Source organism: Cololabis saira, chromosome 10 (assembly GCF_033807715.1).
Source record: "Cololabis saira isolate AMF1-May2022 chromosome 10, fColSai1.1, whole genome shotgun sequence".
Classification (NCBI taxonomy): domain Eukaryota; kingdom Metazoa; phylum Chordata; class Actinopteri; order Beloniformes; family Belonidae; genus Cololabis; species Cololabis saira.
In genome coordinates, this window is record NC_084596.1 from 12,631,379 (window position 1) to 12,655,551 (window position 24,173).

The 24,173-nt window shown below is 39.5% G+C and overlaps 1 protein-coding gene across 1 annotated transcript in view; it reads right to left on the reverse strand.

Annotated features, from left to right (window-relative positions):
* Nucleotides 1–24,173, reverse strand: part of LOC133452432 (receptor-type tyrosine-protein phosphatase F) — a 199,390-nt gene that overhangs the window by 145,712 nt on the left and 29,505 nt on the right. Inside the window, exons 3-4 of the mRNA XM_061731732.1 lie at nucleotides 10,524–10,669; nucleotides 9,439–9,580 (exon numbers count right to left, since the gene is read on the reverse strand). Coding sequence (XP_061587716.1) covers nucleotides 9,439–9,580; nucleotides 10,524–10,669 — 288 coding nt within the window. The remainder of the gene's footprint in view (nucleotides 1–9,438; nucleotides 9,581–10,523; nucleotides 10,670–24,173) is intronic.

Sequence of the window (24,173 nt, forward strand, 5' to 3'; positions counted from 1 at the left end):
CTGCTGCTGGGCAACATTGTTGTCCTTGTTCTTCGTATTTCCTGCTGCTACAACTACGAGTTTGCTGTTTTCAAGCCAGAGAGAGAACGATAGATTACTGCATTATGTAGCCATGTGTGAGCTACATAAATGAAGCGAACTAAAGCTTTAGCGCAGAACTGTGAGCTGAGAGTGTCAGAAAATAACCCACACCTGGTGTTTGGTAGTGAAACTACAGACAGACACAAAAGCTACGTGTGTAGTTGCTACGTAGAACTAACTCCGGCTCAACACTGGTCAAATGAGAAAAAAGAACTTAAACTTAGTAAAATACAAGCTTTCTGCATTTCAGCTGATTGATAGGACTGTTTCAGTTGTTGATGTTAAATACTTTAATATGTCCATGAACCATCACTTCTACCCGTGTATATTGTTACTGATGCTTAGCACACAGTCTTCCTAACAATTTAAAACATTCTAATCTTGTAATAGCATTTCTTTTTTTAACATGTTGCTGAATGTTCAGACTGCAGATTAAAACCACGGTCAACAGCTGTGCAACTTCAAACCTACCAGTTTGACCGAACTTACGGTTATAGTTCACAGAAACATTCACACTAAAGATGAACACCTAACTTTTCATTTTTATTCTTGAGCACTAACATCGGACCGACTGCTTGGGCCTGAAAAAAGGAGGGGAGGGGTGTGTGGCAGCAAAAAATGCTAAGGAGGAACATGCTTTATCATTTTTTTAATTTCCTGAATAAGAGCAGGTGCAATATTTTTTTAATTTCCTGAATAAGAGCAGGTGCAATAAACAGGAAAAAGACTAAAAATCTACTTGTCCTACTTACAATATTCAAGACCTTGGAAGCAATCATGCAAGGATGCAGATTGTGTGGCCAGAACACTGATTCCACCTCGCAATATTGTGAGAGTCCTTGGGAGAAGCATGCATAGACATATGCAGTTTGTATCTGTCACGCTGGATATGATGTACAACGCTGGGCCTGCAGCCAGCAGATGGTGGTGGAAATTAAATCTGTGACACAGACAGTCACAAAGGAGCTGGAAAATACAGTGCAGGGGGGCTGCACCTGTAGCCCTGCGCCTATTTGTGGCACTTTGTCCCTTAATGGTGTGGCGTTCACATTCAGGTGTGTTGCTGCTGTATAAATGTGGCATGTTTTGAAAAACGGCTCAGGTTATGCAGTTATCCCAAAATTAAATTCAGCGTTTCACTTCATCAACATCCTTTAGCATTCAGTGTATGAATACACTATTCTGCCTTTTCAGGAATATAAAGATACGACTGTAATAAAAAAAGGAGGAAAGCTCTCGTGATATGCAAACAAAAGTAGTGTTGGGAGAGGCAGTTAAACAGCCAGACTTATTTTGGTCATTGTGGTTGATTTGATTCGCACTACGGAAAAGATAGGATTAAGTTGTCAGAGGAGCAGAGTTTGGTGTTAAATCTTTCCTATATAACTTCTGCATGTATTTATCTTCCCTGAGAAAAGGTGCAACCAGATTCCCTGGGCTGCTTATCCACACAGGTCTGTTGTCTGGACTTGCCTGGCTGCTGAGATATTTATTACTGCCATTGTGTCGCAGTCATTTCTTGCCACTGCACCAAGGGCTATAATGCAAGGCAAGCAAATAAAGGCCTTTTCTTAACGGCAAGGCCATAATTTCTTTACTGTCACGAAACGTAGGCCCAGTAAAGACCGCTAACATGGGAAGGTTGAGTCACTGCTCCATTTCAAAGTGCGTGGAAAAGCTGGTAAGTTTTCATCACGGCGACGCAATGATGTCTTTTTTCCCCCTTCCCTTTTTGAAGGTGGAAAGAGAATTTGATTTCCTGCAATTTTTTTTTTTTTTTTTTTTTTGCACTATGAAAGGAACTTACAAAAATAAACTGCTAAAGTTTCAAATCCTTGCTCATTTCTTGCTTGACCTTTTCAAAAATTGCTTTATTCTTCACTTTACATGTTCATTTCTAGAGGCAGTTCTGCCAACTCTTAATAGACAAGACAACATTCTCAAGCACAAGTAGGAAAAAAAAAAAAAAGCAAAAAAAAAAAAAAAAACACCCCAAAGAACTGAAAAGCCACAGAATACAATCAAATGTCTGCTCATATTTGAGGACTCTTCAAGTCGCAGGGAACTTGGCACATCTCGCTTTGACATTTCTTTGTTTGTTTAAGCTTATAAAGCTGGATCACGTCTGCAGAAACCAGTCCTAGAAAAACTTACAGTGGGTGAGCTGAAGCACAAGGACGTGAATATGTTCACATTTGTGGGATTTAATGTGCCGTGTGATTAAAACGAATGACTACAAACGATTCTGCAGTCGCTCAGATTTCTAAGCGTCAACGCTCAAACTTGAACTTTTGGTTCTGAAATACAACACTTGCAGAGAGTCATGTGAGCCATTCTCACACCATAAACGGATATTAATTAAAACCCACACACACACATTTGCGTGCTATTTCTTTTCAGTTCCTTGAGATACTTGAGCTGCAATTAGATGTTTGCATTGAATCTCTTCACAAAGAATCTTAATCTCTTGTTTTGTGCTCATTTAAAAAAAACATAAGTTCTGAGCAAGTCTCCGATGGTGTTGGACTTTTGTTCCCAGACATTTGTCAGATTTGCAACTCCCCCGGTTCCTGATCAAACCTCAGTCTCCCCAGAATCTGGTGCTGGTTTGTTGGTGAACCCATCAAAATCCAGACTGTATAGACGTCACCCGCCTCCAAAGCTGAGCCACGCCAGTTTCATCGTCACCGTTACTGCCGCACCGTGACATGGTTTTGACACCAACCCAAGTCATTTCTGGATCTGAGTCATTGCATTTTACATTTTACGTGCTCATCAAATGCTAACGCCGTTGAAAAAGTGAAATATTGCCGTGACACGGAGCGGTGACGGCACACTGCATTTAAGACTGATGTTGTGGGCTGGTATGTCGTTTCTGCGCAGCAGTAGTTTACTTCATACATCACAGAGACAAGCACCATTTACCTGGACATTTACTGAGGCAGTTCAATTTGAGAAGGGGGGGAGAGGGGAGCGCTCAAGGTCAAAACACTGGCATCGTTACCCGGGTAATGAGTCATTGTTCCCTTCCGGTCATCCCTCTGCACGAGCATATGACAACAGCACTGGTACGTCACCATACTGTCCACCTCAGTCACCACAGAGATGGAGGGCGGAGGAAGAGATAGATACAAGGAGATGAATGCTTAAGACAAGAGGGCAGACACAGAAATAAAGTAGAGGGTGAAAGAAAGGGGAATGAAAGAGTGTAACAATATTTCTCAATCACACTGCCCCCTCTGGTCTTCGCTGCATCCTCATCATTATTAATCCATGCGGGTCAGGCGGCCGGCCGCACGGCTGGCCGATCCTCTGCCTCCCTCTAACGCACACATGCCCATATATTTCACACATGAACAAATTATTAAAACCGTGATGGAGAAACGAGGAGTTGTAGCTGAGGTCTTTTAAAAGCTGACTTCTAACAATGGTGGCGACAATAAAAAGGAACACAAGTCTGTTCTCTTTTCTGGCTCTTTGCGTGTGAGGAATGAGGAATGGCTGAGCTGTCTTTGGGCCCGTAGCCGAGTCGGAGCGGTGTGACCTCTCGAGAAAGGGGGCGTGAGAAGTGCAACGAACAAAGAGTGGGGCTGTTACAGCGTGACAGAATTACAGAGTGACTCAAGACTTGTGGCTCGCATACGTGTAAAACTGGGACTCGGCCGGTGTGAAAACATGCCTTTGCAACTGCTCAGGTGAGAGGCCCACAGCATATCATCTGCGAATGCATCTCGTGTCCGGCACATGATTACGCCTTTGGAAAAAAACAAAAGAAGAAGATCAACCCTGAAGAATAAAGCAATACAGACATTGTAATGCGTCCGTGAACTAGGGATGGGTGGTATGGACAAAAAAATTTATCACGATAATTTCTGGCATTTATCCCAATAACGATAAAAAAAATACCAATACAAAAAGTGTCATCAACGGGAATATTTCTTTCTTTCTTTCTTTCTTTCTTTCTTTCTTTCTTTCTTTCTTTCTTTCTTTCTTTCTTTCTTTCTTTCTTTCTTTCTTTCTTTCTTTCTTTCTTTCTTTCTTTCTTTCTTTCTTTCTTTCTTTCTTTCATTTATCCCAATAACGATAGTCGTTTCTTTCTTTCTTTCTTTCTTTCTTTCTTTCTTTCTTTCTTTCTTTCTTTCTTTCTTTCTTTCTTTCTTTCTTTCTGGCATTTATCCCAATAACGATAGTCCTTTCTTTCTTTCTTTCTTTCTTTCTTTCTTTCTTTCTTTCTTTCTTTCTTTCTTTCTTTCTTTCTTTCTTTCTTTCTTTCTTTCTTTCTTTCTTTCTTTCTTTCTTTCTTTCTTTCTTTCTTTCTTTCTTTCTTTCTTTCTTTCTTTCTTTCTTTCTCTCTCATTTCCTCAATTTATCGTTTTTACCGTGAGATGGCAAATTCTTACCGTGGGGAATTTTATTGACGGTTTATCGTGAACGGTAAAATATCACCCATCCCTACCGTGAACCCTCACACTTTCATTCACACGGCAAAGCCCTCCTTTGAAAAACAAACAGAGCACGTGCACGTCTGCACGGGTGTGATTGTCATAATCCATATTTTCCAGGATTGGCAGAACACAATAAAGAGCCGTATATGAAATAATCATAATTAACGTTCGGCCTTCCTTTGCGCCGCTAAAACCTATAATCCTAATCGACTTAGTGCTATAATGACTTCACCAGTCTCGCTGCATCTCTGGATCGGGGGTTCTCAGTGTGTTCTGAAAAACTTCACGAGTATGTAAATTCACATGCTCCTGCAATCATGTGAGTGGCGTAAGCGTTTCTTTGGGAAATAAAAACACTTGCAAAAAAAAAAAAGGGGGCATTTTGCTTATGAAGTCATTTCTTCCAACCTCTATTTATTCAGTGAAGGTTGACTGGGACGTGACATGTTTTTCAGCGCCGCTCAGCTCCTTTTTACCTCATTCATATCCGCCGAGAGATCTGCATTCACTGAGACGGCTTTGTGTCTCGCTTAAGGACACCGCAGTGAACTTCATTTACAGAAGCTTAGCATGTTTCTTGGTCACTTTCGCCAGAGTTAATCATTTGGTCCGTGAAGTGGAAAAGCCACCTTCGTATGTGACGCGGACTTCCCGAGCCTTCAGGCTACCGCTGGCCCCATTTAGGAGCACGATCATTAGTCTCCATCACTTTGGGGCGGCCCCTGTCTTTTTCTTCTGCGGGGCTGCTAATGTGAACTTGATGTATCGCTAGGCTACAAACAATAGTCCAAAAATAAAGCAGAGCTGACATTGGTGCTCCATCAGGGCATGCAAGTGAGTGCCGAGTGTGTTTATGACGGGGGACTTTGGTTCTGCAGCTCGGTACGGACATGCGTTCGTGTTTGCGTTTACCCAGCGCAAGCCTGAACTTCGTCCTCGGGGTTTCTTGACAAAAATGATTCAAGGAGCTAGTTTTTTTATTTGCTATGATGCCTCTGTTCCTCCCTGGTCTCTGACTCAGCATGAGGAAAATTGCTGACAGCCTAAACAAAATGCTGCATTGTTTACCCTTTCGTAACATTTGCAATTCTATGTACGCCCGAATGCCAAGAAATATTGAGCTTCACGTATCTTTTTAAAATAAAAAATAGGTTGCATCAATTGAATTGTAAATTATAGGTCTAACGGCTGAATAACTTCTCAGTAAGAACTTGCTGATTCTCTGTCAATATCTCGGCATCTATTGACCTGATCAACTTCAAACTAGGCCAGTTTGATGATGTGGAAAGTTTGAGAACATTTGGATGTTTTGACGTCTTTTTCACACTGCATGTCTAATGCTATGCTGTTTTATTTAAAACCTCAGAAATAAGTCAACAGTAAAACTCCTATGACAGCAGGAACATGTGCTCATAACAGTTTCAATTAATTATGTTTACGAGTCAATTTGTGTGAAGGTCTCTTCAAATGATTTACACTGTAGTTCAAGAGTTTGTATCCATCTGTTTTTACGGAGATTTCACATATGCAAACACCTTGGAAACATCCTGCTGGGATCCAGATTAGACCTAAATCGATTCTCATATTAATTCCTAAAAATCGATTCATAAGTCTAAAGATCGATTTTTCTTTTTCTTTTTCTTTAATTTTATTTATTTATGTTTTTTTTTTCATCATTACATTACAACTTTTGGTTATTTTTTTGTTTTTCCCCCAAAAAAGGAATGTTTGTTTGTTGACACGAGAATAACTGGGGCCATGTTTTTGCCTTTAAATATGTTTAAAGGTATGAAAACATTAAAGTGTTAGGTTATAATTGCATAAATTGTCTATATTTCATTACTTTATATACTGTCTTGGGGTTACATTTGCAAAAAATGTTTCTGAAAGCAGTTATATCTGCATTCTGGGAGGTGATTGGTCCTTACAGCATCATTAGCTGCCAATACTTGCTGTTTAATCTCAATATAATACTAGTATTAATATGTTGCAGAACTAGACAGTCATATAATTCATGCAACAGCTGAAAAAACAGTTTTATTAACAGTAACCCAAATCAATATCGGATCGAATCAAAGCGTGATAATCGATTCTGAATCTTAAGAATCGGAATCGAATCGATTCTTGATATTTGAATCGATCCCCAGCCCTAATCCAAATTTATTAGGAAATGTATTTATCTGTGAATATTTTTGAAAGTTTGTCAAAGACCTCAGCTTCACCAACAACTGTACATGAGTCTACACAGATTTGCTATGCATGACCAAAGAAATTATCCAAAAACTTAATATTGGACAAAAACCATTGAAAATTGTAATTTTACCACTCAGTTTTAGTGCATCAGACAGGACATATTGTTTATTGCAGCATAACGGGAAACTCAGAAGCTGCTGCCAACACTCATGAATGGCTCTGATGGTCATTGGTATGTGATTTGAATGTCTGTAACGTATGAATAGGTATTTTCCTACGGACAAAAGAATTACATGACATTTTCTAAAGACTACGGTACTGAAATAGCTTCTTATGGGGCACTTTGCTGATGAGAACATATGCTCACTGTGGAATATTATTGTTGACAGGCTTCATTTCACTAAGCAAAGTAATTCAATCTTGCTGTCCCCATTCGGTCCTCTAACACCGAAACTGTGATTAATGTCATCACGTTCACGAGAGCTCCAGGTCATGTCACGCAACAGTGTTCAACAACATTCTTCAAGATACTGTGCCAGAGAGGAGTAAATAGGAAACCGTTCTTTTCGCTATGAAAAGTCCCTTCAGGAAGATTACGCAAGCCAAGAAGATGATATAATCAAATCATGGAAGATGGAAGGGGGTGGGGGGATGGTGGGTGTAAGAAAGATGGGATTCAAAGAGAGGATGGAAAGATTGTGTTAGAATGAGAGGGCATCTGCTTTAAAGCCAGTGTAATAGCTCTGGACAGAATTAATCCTCCCTCTGGCAAGCTCTGGAGCTTTTAACTTGAAAATTTCAAATGAAATCAATTCCTGTGGTGACTAAAACCTACATAAAAAGTATAATCAGATGGAAATAAAATAATAAGAAGAAATCATGGTGACTTCTTAGCTATAGTTTCATTAAAAAAAAAAAGTATACTCGGTTTTAGTGCTAAAAGTTTTATCGATCAGGACATCTGGTCTTAACTAGCTCTTAAAATGATGTACAGTTCAACTTCAGATTAACAACAACACATACATATATTACACATATAAAACCCAGATGCAGGAGCAGTATGGGTGAAAAACAAAAGTAAAACCTACGATGGAATTGCTTATAAAATCACCTTTAGATGCAACAATTTGATAAAAGATTATTTTCTTTTTCAAAACATTCTGCTCTACATTTGCTGGCTAGATTTGGATCATTGTTCTTCTGCATTAAGTAGTTTCTGTTCAAGCTTTAGTTTTCAGAAAGATGGATTCCCACCTAAAGTAGTTTGTCTGTTAAATTAGTTTGGAATTATACTGGCTAAGCTTTTCTTTTTCTAATCGTTGAACAAGTGGTTATTGGTTAACTGTATATTCACCTTATCAAAAAAGGATTGTGTGAAAGGATGTTAAACAAGTACTTGTCTGTGTTTGCAACCATGAAGCCCACTTTCTTAGAAAAATCCTAGATTTGCCACTGCACTCTGACAAGGGAGAAGATTTCCCAGGATGCCCACTGATATGAAACCGTCTTGAAAGTTTTGTGCTTATAAATAATCTTTCTCACTTTAAAATGACAGACTCCATGAGATACAGTATGGCCCTGCAACCTTGCCAAGAATGATGAAAAGCAATAACTGTTTCTTCAAGATCACTGCTGACGTCGTTCCTCCTTTGCATTGTGTTTACAGATGCCTGAATATCCAAAGCTTCTGCTTTTATAGAGGTGTTTGCACATTCCAGTGATCAACAAATCAATGGCATTCAATTAGCAGCCCCCTGGATGCAAAGTCTTAATTCTTATAAAAAACAGTAAAGGTGTTCTTGGCTTTGGCACAAAGATTCTGTACTTTGAGTTTTTTGTTAAGTAAACAAAGGGCACAGCACAGTATGTTATGAGTTGTTCCTTTGAGGTCTAAGGTACCAGATTCCAAGATATGGTGAGGACTATATAACTTTTATTATGTCCTAATCCATAAATTCTTTTAAATGGCATAAGGTGTATTTCCTTTATATGCGTGACTGCATATGGACGACTTTGCAGCGAGACGTGGAGCATATTAATCACATATATTAGCTCTATAAGGAAAAAAGGAAAGTATGAAGGTTAAACTGGCCTGCAGGTACGAAGGACACCGCTACATGTGAGAACCATTCCAACACACACAAAAAATGAAAAAATAAATCAAGAAGAACCTGCATCTATGTCGATGAAAACTATTTCTCTGAAGGTTATGTGGAAAAGTGAAAAATTTCTGTCAGTAAGAGTAATAACTGCTTATCTTGTTTTATTGATTGTAACTTTTTTTATGATGGAATATTCACACAAGACTAAGGGACTTACCGAAAGAAGAAAACACATTCTGGATTATACCTCATAAAGGGAAAATATTTTTTGAAATATCCCCTTTAAAACAGAGCATACATTTGTTGAATAGGAAAGCTTTATGTTACCCTATTTAATAAAATGCATTCCTTGCATTTTATTTCACTTTAACAGCTCACATTAAGACATACATCATCCTCCGTGACACTGCCAATATCTGGGATCTGCAGATTTAGCCAATATTTAACTATGAATTATTAAAGCAAGTACTGACATTTACTTCTGGAAACATTGAAATAAAAGCTTAAAGAAAGACTAGCAGCGGGGGAAGGGAAACGAGTTTAAAGATAAGAGTGAGGGGGAAAGCAAGGTGAAGAGAGAAACCAAGCAACAAAAAAAAAAAAAAAACTTATCTTACCTTCCAGTACTGTGAGCTTGGCGCTGGTGTTGATCTCGCCAGCACTGTTAGTGGCTGTGCACTCGTAAATGGCTTCATCTCTGTGGGTGCGCAGCGGCTGGATCCGCAGTACAGAGCCCGAGCCATCATCAAACTCAATCACCTGTGAGAGCCACAGCAAAGCACAGGGGCAAAAATTTTATTTCTGTTGCACTTCTATCTCTTCCAAAGACTTTACTTAATTGCAAGATAAAAAAAAAAAAAAAAAAAAAATCCATTTCTATCTTTCTTTTTTTTATTTTTTATTTCTGATGCGAGAGAGGAAAAAGTTTACTCAGTTTCGGCTACTTTTCTTGATAAAGACCTTGTTTGTTTGCCCTGCTGCAAAACCTGCTTTGTTTTTTTTTTGTTTTTTTTTTAATCAAATCTCACTAAAAAGAAATACCATATCACATTATGTTGAGTGTCACATTAAAATCTAAGTGGGAATTAGTCATGATGTTTATCAGAGTGAGAGATAGGAAGTCTTTTATGCCCTCTACACAGCAGGATCCCATTAAGAGTTATATTACGGAATCCCGGCTAAAACTGTAAACCCCAGATCCCACAGCTGCTGCAGCTGTTTATACACATTACTTTCAGTTTTTACACTTTATACAAGATATACTGCCCGGGAAACTTTCCACAAGGTCCGGTCTGTCAAAAATGCAGACATTTGCATCCTCTTCAAGTGATACATCAAGAGGTTATATGGGCAGAGATGTTATAGCAGAGAAAAAAGGAGAGGAAGGAAGAGGGTGTGAAAGGGGAGAAAGAGATGAAGAGGACTCTATAAAATCAAGATGGAGCGAGATTAAAGAGGAGAAAAAGCTTGTCTGGTTTTTGCTTGGAGGAGACAGGAGTTGGTGTGATGCCTAATAACAGAGCGATCTATTGACTGTGAGCGTGCGGATGTGTCTGCTTTAATGAGAGGTTTGCAGATGCAGCCCAGAGCTGGAGCCTGTAATATTTTGTCACGCGTGCTGGATCTGTGCTTACCTGCGTTACGAGAGTAACATGCTAGAACATGTGTTCGGGGATGTGAGAGTCGTGCTTTAGTAGCTCACCTCAAAGCGCTGGGAGCTGACTTTTTTGCCTTTTTTCATCCAGGTAATTCTCGGCTTGGGCTCCCCCGTGGCCTGGCACACAAACGAAGCGACTCCACCCGAGATGCCCGTCTGGTCCTCGGGGGATTTGACAAAACTTGGCAAGCCTGGGAAATATGGAGAAAAGGGGCAGTGGGAGGGAAAGGAGTTAATGGCATTTAAAGAGGTAGAGGGCAGAAGAAAGAGGGAGGGCGAGGTGCAGGTGTTGTCGCTGCCTTTTCTACTCCAGCTTTGAAAACTGGGTATCACTTTCTCCTCACAAAGGCATGTATGAGAAGATCCACACGGGCATTATTGCTGCACACACCGGCAACTCAGTCACAGAAGATACATCTCGTCTTTGTGTGTCTGCCTGTATCATGTTGAATTCCTCACTATTTTTTTCTTGTTTTCAGTTGGGGCATCTCACACCATCCAAAGACGGCGACTGCTGTGTTGAGACTGATACCCTTTTTCCACCAAACCGGTTCCAGGGCTGGTTCTGGGCCAGCGCTGAGTTTGGAACCGGGCTTTCTGTTCCCACTGACAAAGAACTGGCTCCGGGGCCAGAAAAAAAAGTTCTAATGCCGCGTTCCATTTGTCCTCGGAAGTCGGAATTTCCCAGTTCCCAGTCGGAATTTTCAACTGGAACGCCCCTCGAAGTGGGATTTCCTACTGGGAAAGTGGGAGAAGCTTCACCACCCCCGAGTTACCATTCCAAGATGGCTGCCATTCCCAGTTCCCAGTTCCGATTTCCGATATAAATGGAACGCGGCATTAGGTAGCACCAACTCTTTGCTGGGCTCAGGATGAAAGAGCCGCTTACGTAAGCGTAGGGGGTGGAGTTATTAAGACCAACGGCAATAAGAAGCCTGCGAGATAGCGACATTTTCAAATAAGCGACAAATTACTATGAATGCAGCAAAGCAGCAGTGGGGAGGAGGAGAAAACGTGTCTTTTAGCGATATGGTCCACGGAGGGTGCCACGCAGACCAAGTCCTTGTCGTTGCTTCAATTTTTGTGCCAATGCAAACGCAGCGCCGTAATGACGTGGCTCCCCGTAGCACCGCGAGCTATGAAAAAACAAATCGGTTCTTAGCTGGTTCGCAAGTTGAACGAGATGTGAACCAGCACCAGCACCGGCCCAGAACCAGCTCTGGAACCGGTTTGGTGGAACAGGGGTACCAGTGTTAGGCCTGTGTTGATCGATTCATATGTTTAAAGATCGATTTTTTTTCTTCTTTTATTTATTTATGTATTTTTTTTTTCATCATTACATTACAACTTTTGGTTATTTTTTTGTTTATCCCCAAAAAATTAATTGTTAATAAGTTTTGTTGGACACGAGAATAACTGGTGCCATGTTTTTGCCTTTAAATATGTTTAAAGGTATGAAAACATTAAAGTGTTAGGTTATAATTGCATAAATTGTCTATATTTCATTACTTTATATACTGTCTTGGGGTTACATTTGCAAAAAATGCTAAAAACCAAATGCTCAAAAATTAAAAACCAAAATAGACCGAAAATGGAACAAATAAAAACGGAATGTGGGAAAAAATAAAACCGATTTCATCCGTCTCCGTTTGCTGCCCTGGAACTGTTTGGTAATTCTGCTCCACGATGTTTCTGAAAGCAGTTCTATCAGCATTCTGGGAGCTGATTGGTCCTTACAGCATCATTAGCTGCCAATACTTGCTGTTTAATCTCAATATAATACTAGTAGTAATATTTTGCATAACTACAGTCATATAATTCATGCAACAGCTCAAAAAACTGTTTAAATAACACTAACCCAAATCAATATCGAATCGAATCGGATCGAATTAAATCTTGATAATCGATTCTGAATCTTAAGAATCGGAATCGAATCGATTCTTCACATTTGAATCGATACCCAGCCCTAACCAGTGTGTCTACAAGACTTCACAGATTGGGTGTGCTTACAAACACAATCTGTCGACTATGTCAGTGAGCACTTTCGACTTTGGTTTCCTCCATCTGCCTTCAAGGTTTTTCCACATTCCCATCTTTGTGCGTGGGATAATTGAATGTGTGTGTTATTGACGGCCCGTCAAAGCTGACATGACGCGACAAGGAGGACAACTTGGCATCATACTATAGCATCCATGCTCAGTGGTTCACACGCAGCCTCAGACATGCACAATCCGCGCTTTGGCAACATGAGACAATGTCCTTATTATCAGCGCCGTCAGCTCGTGTTCCATCTGTAGAGTCATTAAAGGAGGAGGTGGGGAACACCTAAACCGCAGACAAGCAGACTGCCCCACAGAGACGCGTACAAAGAGGTAAATCATTATGCCGTGTATACGGACGACCGGCCGGCCTCTCTCCACTGAGCACACACTGGGGACAATCCAGCAACGGCTCCCGTCATTCTTCTCCTTTTTATGCTTTCTACTATAACATTGGTGGAAGAAGGTTGGATGTGAGGTCAATATCTAGTTAGCGCAACATTGCACCTCATTCAAATAGAGACGGGGCCTTCGTGATCACATTCTGCAGGTCTACCTATCGTACCATCAGTCCCTGCCTTCACTGTGCTGCAGACTCTGGCCCTCTTAGCCCCAGGCGTTTTCTTTAAGCAACAGGGATATATATACTGTATATACAATAAGCAGCCCGCTCCAAGCCTGCAGCAGTAACTGAAATGTGCACAAATATACATAATACCTCCACGGATACACCAATTCAAATGCAACTATTCAGGGAGAGCGACCCCGGCAGTCCTTAACAGCATGCAGGAGAAGAGTTCAACATGTCCTTTCCCACGCATCTAATGGAAATCTGTCTGCTCGAGTAGTTTCAAGTTAATTACACCCTAAATACTTTTTAGTTTCCGACCCTGCAGAGTCTTATGACCGGAAAATAACATGTTATACCCGGCACTTTAAAGTGCAGATATGTATGACATCTGTAAGTTTTCTTTAAAATAAAAAGGACTGTAAGCTTGACTCAAACATTGCTGGTTAACACGAGTGAGTTAAGACAATAACAGAGAAAGCAACGGGACATCTTATTAGCCCTTTGAGAAGCTGTGACTGGCTAACAATGAAGGAAATGTACTAGAACAGTACCAGTAATTGGTTACATATACTGGAAAATGCATAGCAGTACCGCTCATCCATCCATCCATCCATCCATCCATCCATCCATCCATCCATCCATCCATCCATCCCGACCTTATAGTCCCAGCAGGCACCTGAAGTTTTAATACTTCCGCTCCAGATTCTTCCAGTGACACAGCGTAGATTGCAAGAGCAGGGCAATAAATCTTTCTCCGTAGCAGCCGAATGTGACTGTGACACACAAGCATGTGGCAGAGGAAGAGCTATGTTCATTATTTTAAGCAGTGGGAGAGTATGGCTGAGCATGCATCAGTGCGTGCATGGGCGGTGAGTCGGAATCCTGAGGACCTGATTAACACCAATCTTACATCCAACGGTTGCCGCTAACATCCGTCCATATCCGTCGTGCTTAAACTGCTGCAGTCTTTCCGCTCCGTTACTAAGACGGAGGATGAGGCTGCATTCAAATGTTTTTTTTTCTTCTAAACACATCCTTTAAATTAAAAAAGGAAAGAACTTCACAAGTTGCCACAAGTCAAGATTCACTGGGTCTTAAAAATCATAAGGATTTTTAGGGATAAACACAGGCTCCCAGATAAACTGGGCAAATTAATCCCCTCAAACATGCTTCCATAGTTGACCTGTGACTCACAGGCCAGACTTTGGCAAGTTTGGAGTTGTCCCGTGTTAATCTCCCCAAGCATTCAATCACGAAATCTCAAGGAGGTCGCCGTGACCTGAAATTCCTGACTTATAGATGGGGGTTAATAGTGGTCCTAATACACTCCAAAGAAAGGCCAAAAGCACTTATTTCTGGATTGAGAGAGTCTGTGCTTTTCCATCAGCGTGCTGCTGCAGGCGGCTGAGGATATCAAACCGGTGGCTCTGTCAGTTCTCTTCTTGGAGAGACAAAATCCAAACTCAACCTTTTTTTTTCTCCCCTTCCCTGTGTCCCATTTTCCCTGCTGTCAGGCAGTTGTCACATGAAAACAATAGAAGGGACAAGGTGAAAAACACATAAGCCTACCTATGCAAATCCTTCTCTCAGCCACGACTGCTGTGATCGAAAGAGCGCAGCCCTGAGTTGCACTCTTTCTGTGCTTTGATGCATCACATTCAAAACTCCTATCTTGACAGCGCTGTAACAGATGCTCTCTGTTCTCTCTGGCAATGTGTAGACGCCGCTGCAAAACTGCAACAGTTTTAGGGGCTGAGGTGAAAAGCTCGTGAATGCTCCGTATTAACACATTTTGTTGACACCGCAGCGATGCTATCGTTTTAATTACCGTCGTTTAAAACGCTCAACTGGGTTTACTTAGTTGTTCGGTTGCCTCTGCGTGTCATTTAAACTACTGTTTTGAAGTATTTCTTCCAAATGCTGCTGTGCATAAGGCTGGCAAGGTATGGAACAAAAAAAACAAACACATTTTATTCAACAAGACTTTAATTTATAACTAGCTATAGGGCTGGGCGATATATCGAGATTTTAATATATATCGATATATTTTCAAACACGATATGGTACGAGACAATATCGTTTATATCGATTTAAAAAAAAAAAAAAAAAAAAAAAATTACATTTTTTTTTTAAATGATTTTGATATAGCTTATTTTGTGACAAATTGACTTGAATGTTTTATTTGAGATTTGCACAAATGTTTTGTTATTTGCACAACTGTCAACCTCAGTGGAAAAGTCTGCCTGTTACTGTCTACATTGTATTAATTGCACAGTGTATTTTAATTTAATTGTTATGCAGGAAAGGGATATTTGTTTTATTTTATTCAAGAAGCATTTTTATTCTATATATGCAGGCAGTTTATTTTTATTTCATTTGTTTTATACATTTTGATATTGTGCAGACCTCTGTTAATAAAGGTACCTGTGTGACATTTGGCATGAGGCTTTGTATTAAAACTCACTGTTTTTTTAAGGGTTTGCCTCAGAAAAAAAATGAAGCTAACAGAGATGCTATGCTATAATGCTTTGGGGGAAACCCCAATTAAGGCACAGAAAAAATATCGTGATATATATCGAGTATCGCCATTTAGCTAGAAAATATCGAGATATGACTTTTGGTCCATATCGCCCAGCCCTAACTAGCTAATAGAATTCATGAATTAATCAAAGCAAAGAATAATACATTTAGTTTCAAAATGTCAAATTTAATCTTATTTTATAAGCTTAATAAGTGTTTTCTTGTATGCAGGCACAAACTCTGATCAATGTTAACCTCATTACTGAACGAATTACGGGATTATTAAGAAAATGTTTACAGACCCTTTTAAACACGTTGTGCCCAACAGATTAATGTAAAGTGTTAACTTTTACTGACATTACTTATTAGTACTAATTTGTAGCATTTATTCTGTGCGGTGCGCTATAGTGATTTAGTGGCATATACATGAAAATTGGGTCCTGCTGATGGGAAATATTAATTTGAGCCCGAGTGCAAGGTGGTGTACTAATCTACATAGATCTTGGTTTTACAAAGTCATCGAAGAGTCTGAAAGGCTGACTGCTTTGTGTGTGGGGGATTAAACAGCTTCTGTCAGTTAACTGCAAGCCTGCAGCAAAATATGTGGGGTCTGAGATCATGAGATCATTGGCTAGATAAAAAAAAGAGTGTTATTTTCAGCAGACAAGATGTGCCTGTTTGGAAACGTTTAGAGAAGACAACGAGGAACGAACGTGAGGAAAAAGTATACCACTGTATATTAATTTAGCGAAACAAACAAAGTTACTGTTAAAGTTCTCTCTCTTTTTATGGTCGAGAGCTTCTGAGTAAGGCGTGTAATAAATGCGGGGACAGCAGGGAGAGTCATGTAAATGGCTTTTGTGTAGCTAACAATTAGTGTATTCCCCGGCCTGCCGGAGTGCCCACTGAGAGCCACTCTGTAGGGTAGAGTATCAGCGATCGATACATGCACAACACAGAGAAAACCATTAATTCTTATTAATAATGGATTAGCAAGTTATCATTTTCACGAGGCAACACTTAGTGGAGATTTGTCTGATGGCATCAGCACTGGTTGTTTTAATGGAACACTTCCATTAAGGCTTTCTCAAACTATTAGCATGCAAACTTGTGTGCAATTAATTCCAAATAAAGCTGCTTTTCCAACAGGTTATTTACCCCAATAGTCGGTGGCAATTCAAGCTATTTGTTTAAACCAATAAACATCAAGTTTTCTATCTGCACCTCTGTTTTTTATAGCTGGGTCTGAAGGGTTATTTGGGTTATTGTTGTTGAAAACGACACAGAGGCCATCTTTTACGGTTCATGTGGAGGAACCATTAGCCTGAATATATGAAGTACACATAACATAACCTGTCTCCTAATATTTGAGTCTCAAAAATGTTCATTTGTAAATAAAGTTTACAATTAGAGGTTCATTAGAAAGGTTCTTCTCGAACTGGCAACCATTTATTACCTATTTTGAAAATTTGAGGGTACTTCCAAAGGACTGAGCTGATGTCTTTGTTTTTTGTTGTTTTTTGTTTTTCTATCCCTAAAAATAGTAACAGCCCAATTACATTGGTATATAACTCTGGGGGTGATATATGACAACATTCCGACTCAAGTGTTTACCAGTATAACTTGTGACTACTACTGGAATTGCTAATTATTGATCTAAGAAATAATTATTAATCTCTAGATAACCCATTTCGGTTTCGTTCTCATTTTATTTTCTTATTTAAGTTTACATTCATTGCACTACTACTACTTTTTTTTTATGTCACTATATTAGTATCTTTTATTTTTATTTATTTACTATTTTTTCAATTTTTATTATTATTATTTGTTTTATTTTTTATTTTTATTTTATTTTTTTGCTATTCCCAAAGGAAAATTAATGATAACATAAAAGGTATGTTCATCTGTTTTGCTCTGTATTGTGGAAACAATCTACCAATAAAAACATATATAAAAAAAAAAAAATGTTCATTTGTGTTTATATGCGTTCATAATTTGAGATTACTGAGATACTGAGAGAGCAGCTTCACTCCAGTTTGGTCACCTCAGACCAGGTACTAGAAGCCTGGCCAGCCATCCTGTGTTTGTCTCTTTTGAATTCAAAGACCTGGTGTGACGATCCAACCTTGATCTCCAGGGGAGGGTACTAGTAGACGCAGAAGAAACCCCTTCTGCTCGCAAAACAAAAGCCATCCAAACTGGTGTGCACGTTGGTGACTGACTCCTGTCGGCTATGCTGTGAACGCTTGTTGATCCGAGGTGTTATTACCGAATCTGAAGCCATCATGTTTGCTTTGAATAGTGACTCGTAATTGTCTTCGCATAAAGCCGGTCGCCGCTTCGGTGTGAGAGGTTTGTTATGTTCTGTACTGCTGGAAATGGCTGTAAATGGGACAAGTACCAGACCTATTCCACAAAAGGGAATTGAGTGAATGGGTATGGCTGACCAGGCAAAGATCCTGGATTCAAACTGTTCAAATGTCTTTCCAGGCTTTTGTAGGATGGTTCAGCTTCCAAGCACTGCCCTCTCCACCTCTTCAATATTCTCTTCACACCGGATCCATTTATGATGAAAGCAAACCCATAGAAACTTCTTTCTTTGAATAACATAGTGCGGTGGCCGGAGACGGATGGAGCGTCACGATTGTTGTCAGAACCAAAGTGAAATTGTGAGAGTAATATGATTCATCATTTACTGGGATACTGTACCTAAAATATTTTAACCTAGAGAAGAGAAAAGAAAAACATCAAACTATCAATACCCCTGTGGACCACAAAGACAGGCTTCCCATCAGGCCTTGCAGGCCTCTGTGAATTATTCAAGATAGTGGAGAAGAGAAAGAAGTCTGAGTGCAATTACCCTTCACTCATCTCTATCCAGTGTGAACAACATTAATGTAATGGCTTTCATCTTCACAAGCTGATTATGAATGAGGAAGGGATCTCTCAAGTCTGCTCTCTTGTCTCCGGACTGTCAATCAATGTCCCTGTTATATGACGAGCCATGTGACATTTGAAGTGACAAAGTAAACGATGCCTGGGTCGAGCATTTACAGCAAAGGTTTACAAAACATTCCAGTATAAATGTTTCATTGTATAGTTTTGGGTGGTGAGAAAGGGGATGTTCCTGGAATCACACGACTGGGGAGGTGTTACATTACCTGTGGTATTTAAACTGGCGCCCCGGCCTAGATCTCGTCAGAGATGACTCACTATCTCTGATTTCTTTCAACCCACCACTTTCCTTATGGGAACATTTTAAGAGACATTAGATAAAAGACACAGATTCCACGAATAAAAGCCTTTGTTACATCTTTTGGCAATATTTTTGCTGCTAATTCTTATTTTTTCTTCTTCTTTGTATTTTCATTTTCATTTCATTTCATTTTTATTTCAATTTTATTTATTCCATTCCAGTTCACACATGTTCCATTCCACGATGGAAAAGGGGCAAGAAGAAGAAAGCCTTATATACCAAGCCCCTTTCTCAAAAAAATAAAACAATTCATATGAAGATGGTCTGTCCGTCTGTTCAACAATCACTACTTATATAATACCAAAAAAAGAAATAATGAAAAAAAAAAAAATAAAAAAAATAAGAAAACATACACACTAACTCACCAACAATATAAAAACAAAAACAACAAAATATATTTTACCCGTTAAATTCATATTGTCTAATTTTGTGGTCTTTATACAATTTCTTGAACTGGTGAATATTTTTGCAATCCTTTAAATCAGTAGTTAAGGAGTTCCATAATTTTACACCACATACTGAAATACACATTTGTTTTAAAGTAGTTCGTGCAAACGGATGTTTTAAATCAAATTTCCTTCTATGGTTCTTATCTTCTGAACTAAACACAAAAAAACGTTGTATATTTTCAGGCAATATTCTGCTTTTTGCCTTGAACATAACCAATAAAGTCTGTAACTCAATAATATCTTTAAGTTTAATTAATCCTGCATTGATAAAAAGTCCATTGGTGTGTTCTCTTGCCTCCTTTTTATGTATGATCTTTACTGCTCTCTTCTGTAAAATAAACAAAGGCTTGATATTTGTTGTGTATGTATTCCCCCAAACTTCGACACAATAACTAAAATAAGGCAAAATAAGTGAGCAATACAAAATTTGCATTGTCTTGTAATCTAAAACATGTTTCACTTTGTTCAAAACAAAAATATTCTTTGATACCTTGGTTTTAACATAATTTAACTGAGATTTCCATGTGAGGTTTTCATCAATAATTACACCCAAAAATCTAAGTATTCATAATTGTTTGGCGTCATTTACCTAAAAAAAAGACAACTAATGTCTGGTCTGTCAACAGTGTGGATGATGCTAATGTAAAACTCTACATGGTTCATTTTCTGCCATGAACAAGCGATGTAAGTGGCCCTGACCTACAAGACAAGTCGGCAAATGTGCCGGCTGAAGTACACGGCTCATTTACACAACCCTGGGGCAACATCACCTCCGATGTTCACTGTGCTCGCTTGGTGAAATTTGCTCATTTGCTCTGTCGTGAAACTGACTGTTGTTCCATTTTGACAGTGCGAAGGATGCCTGACTGTTTGAAGGCTTGTGTGTGGGTGTCAACCCGGGGACACTGGCGTGCAAAACAAAACACAAAAAAGGGAAAAAAAAAAAGAACATCTTGAATGCATCTTGAATACATAATAAGGTGAAAAGCCTGCTGTCTTTGTAATGGAAATCCGAGGCACTATCTGAGCTTGCTGTGGGATCACTGAAAAAGTCCTGGGCACCTGATAGGGCACTCTGGATTTGACTCTGACATTAATAGACCAAGTGGGGAAAATGTTAAGTGTCTTAAGTAATCCTGGGGGCTTTCTGCGTTGGGGAGGGGGGGACCGCAGATGCTGAGAATCTAACTTCTTCTGAAATCCCATTTCTGAGTTAACGCGTCATCTATCACCACCAACCCTCTTGTGACCCCAGCAACCTCATTAATTTGCCTCCCCTTGATTAGCCTTCCCTCGGAGACTATAAAGAGCCCCTACCATCCCTCTAATCCTCTCACCCCTATGGGCTGACACTGGTAAGTCATTCAGGTCCCTACTTGCAGAAATTGGAGAGGGAAATTAAATTATGCAGAGATGAGAACATATCTAAACAAAGGGAATCTGACTCACTGATGTGATCACCATTATCTCCCTTATGGTTCTGGAGTTTTGAGCATCTAAAGTGTCCATTTATCCACGACCCAGATCCAAGTGGCAATGCAGTTTTTCTGTTCCCTGTCCACGACGTGTTTGGATCTAGTCAAAGAGCTCTGAATGCACCTTTGAGGCGGCTATAAAAGTGCACATGGGTGTCTAATAATCCCTGCAAAGTACTTCTCTGTGCCCCTCTTAATACTAGCTTAACTGTCATCCAATCAATAACGTGAAAGTGCCAAAATACCCGACTGGGCATGCTGGGAAACCCATTGATTCTACTTGCATACCCCCCCCAAGACAAATTAAATCTACTGGACGGTTTAGGTTCAGAGCAAACTAACAATAAAACACTGTGTCAAAAGGGGAAAAAGCAGTAACTGACAGTGAAGATGTTACGCTGTCAATAAGACACAACTGAAATGTCCCTTTTCCCCGATGACACCGTCACTAGGGGTGGGCAAAAATATCGATATGGCAATATATCGCGATACTTTTCCAGCCGATTCAATATCGATATTCAAAATTTGAATATCGATTTTTTTTTTTTAATATATTTAATTTTTTTTTTTTTTTTATCCCCGATCTTTTTCCCATTATATCACCCAGTGCTCCTACCTAAGTGACAGTCCTGGGCATTGCCACTCTCTACCAACCCTGGGAAGGCCCTGCACTGAGCTCAGGTTTTATTTCACATTTTATTTCATTTTATAATTTATTTTTTATATAACACAATTGCCTGTCCTTAAAAAATGAAAAATAATGGACAGAGGTTTATTTATTTATGGATTTATATCTATACTGACTGATCACTGTGCCTGTCCTTGGTTTTAGTACCCATCTTTCTTGTGTTTATTATCATTTGCCAAATAATTAAAGCAACCTCATACTAAATTTAATGTTAATTTCATATGATGTAAATAATATGAAAAACATATACAAATATGTTGTAACTTTAGCTTGTATAGTTATAATAAAACATTGTTTTGACTCAGTTTGTCCCATGTTTGTCACTATAATCTGATGAACGTGCAACTCGGATTTTAAGATCCATCACTATCATCTGATGTACATAAAACTTGGATTTTAAGATGTGTAATGTATTTTTACATTTTTCGGTGAACTATGTAGAATATAATAATCGGGATATCGCAATGTGTATCGTATCGTGGCTCAAGTATCGTGATGCGTATCGTATCGTGAGGTCCTTCCCAATACCCACCCCTAGTGAAGATGTTACACTGTCAATAAGACACAACTGAAATGTCCCTTTTTCCCCGATGACACTGGCGGCGCCGGTCACCCCGCGGTACTACGGAGACCAGGACACAGCAGAGTGTTCAGGTGACTGCCTCCAGGCTGCCTATTGAGCTCATTAATTAAACTATGAATCCCACGTCATTAACCTGCGATGACCCTTCCCTCCCTGAATTCTGACACTGGCTCCACTGGCTTATGAAAACAACCTCGTCCAACCTCTCCAATCTCTGCACATGCCGTTCCCACATTATATCATCTTCTCCCAGCGGCTCCTCGGAGTGCATTCTCTCTTCTTTAGCTCTTTGTGCACACGACTCGTGCTCTGGGGCTGGCTCTGCGTGCGAGGTGTGTGTGGACCACAGCTGTGTACTAACTGCATTACTCTCAGAGTGCCTATCCAAGGTGGATATGGTTACTTTTAATTAAAAAAGAATCAATTTCTGTCCTTTCAATGTCTGAACTGGGTGACCATATGGACACTTAAAAATACAATCCAATTTTCTGCCCTCCAACCCCCTCATCTGCTCAGCCATCACCCAAACCACTTCTGCATCTGTCCATTATTATAGGAGGTTTAAAAACTGTCAAATCAATCTGGAAAGGTTAACTTGCAGATGCGAGCGGTACAAAATAGGTTATGTGGATTTAAAGGCTTTGCAAAATTATTGAATTTTCAATAAAGTGGGCAAAAGCTATTTAGGGAGTTTTATTCATTTATTTATTTGTTTGAAAACTAAACGTATATACATATACCGTTAAAAGGCCCTCTAAAAAACCCTTCTGTATGGTCTAGTTATTGGATCATGAAGGACCAAGAAGACAAAGAAAGAAAAATTAACCGACTGCTGTTACCTTCAAGTCTCGTATTAGGGCTGGGCGATATATCGAGATTTTAATATATATCGATATATTTTCAAACACGATATGGTACGAGACAATATCGTTTATATCGATTTAAAAATCGATTTTTTTTTTTTTTACATTTTTTTTTTTTATGATTTTGATATAGCTTATTTTGTGACAAATTGACTTGAATGTTTTATTTGAGATTTGCACAAATGTTTCGTTATTTGCACAACTGTCAACCTCAGTGGAAAAGTCTGCCTGTTACTGTCTACATTGTATTAATTGCACAGTGTATTTTAATTTAATTGTTATGCAGGAAAGGGATATTTGTTTTATTTTATTCAAGAAGCATTTTTATTCTATATATGCAGGCAGTTTATTTTTATTTCATTTGTTTTATACATTTTGATATTGTGCAGACCTCTGTTAATAAAGGTACTTGTGTGACATTTGGCACGTGGCTTTGTATTAAAACTGACTGTTTTTTTAAGGGTTTGCCTCAGAAAAAAATGAAGCTAAGAGAGATGCTATGCTATAATGCTTTGGGGGAAACCCCAATTAAGGCACAGAAAAAATATCGAGATATATATCGAGTATCGCCATTTAGCTAGAAAATATCGAGATATGACTTTTGGTCCATATCGCCCAGCCCTATCTCGTCTACCCCGATCACGAATAGGAGAATAAAAAATGGATAGCTTGACACAATGATTTGAAAAGTACTTTAAAGTTGTGTGATCTCTTTTCTCAACTGAGGGTGAATGAAGTCGGATGTGGCACAAAAAAGCCCTCAGTGGTCTTGAGCGCCTCAGCTACCCGACATCATCCGAGAAGAGGACACACATACGTCAAAATCTTATTAAAGTTTATGAAATAACTCACAATGACAGCACCAGCACCAGCAGATAACCATTATATTAAAGTGCTGGGTATGCGTGACCTTGAGGCTGACCTTCAGGTCCGCCGGCCTATTGTGTACAAAGAAGGTGCTTGATTAGGCCGATCCCCCGAGGGATCGATGAGGCATCTGTGATCAGCACTCAGAGTAATCACACTGTATTGTCTGCCCGCTCTATGATGACATAAGATGAACGATACCACAGAGCCCTAATACTGATAGTGCTGGTGGACACTTTCTTGTTCTTATTTGTCCTGCTAAATCCTGATAAATGGGGCCATCTTATGCATTGCGTCAAACCAACAGCATGACAACAACTTCTGACGTGTAGCCGCCTGAAAGCAACAATGTTACAAAGACACATTGCCAATAAAACGACACGT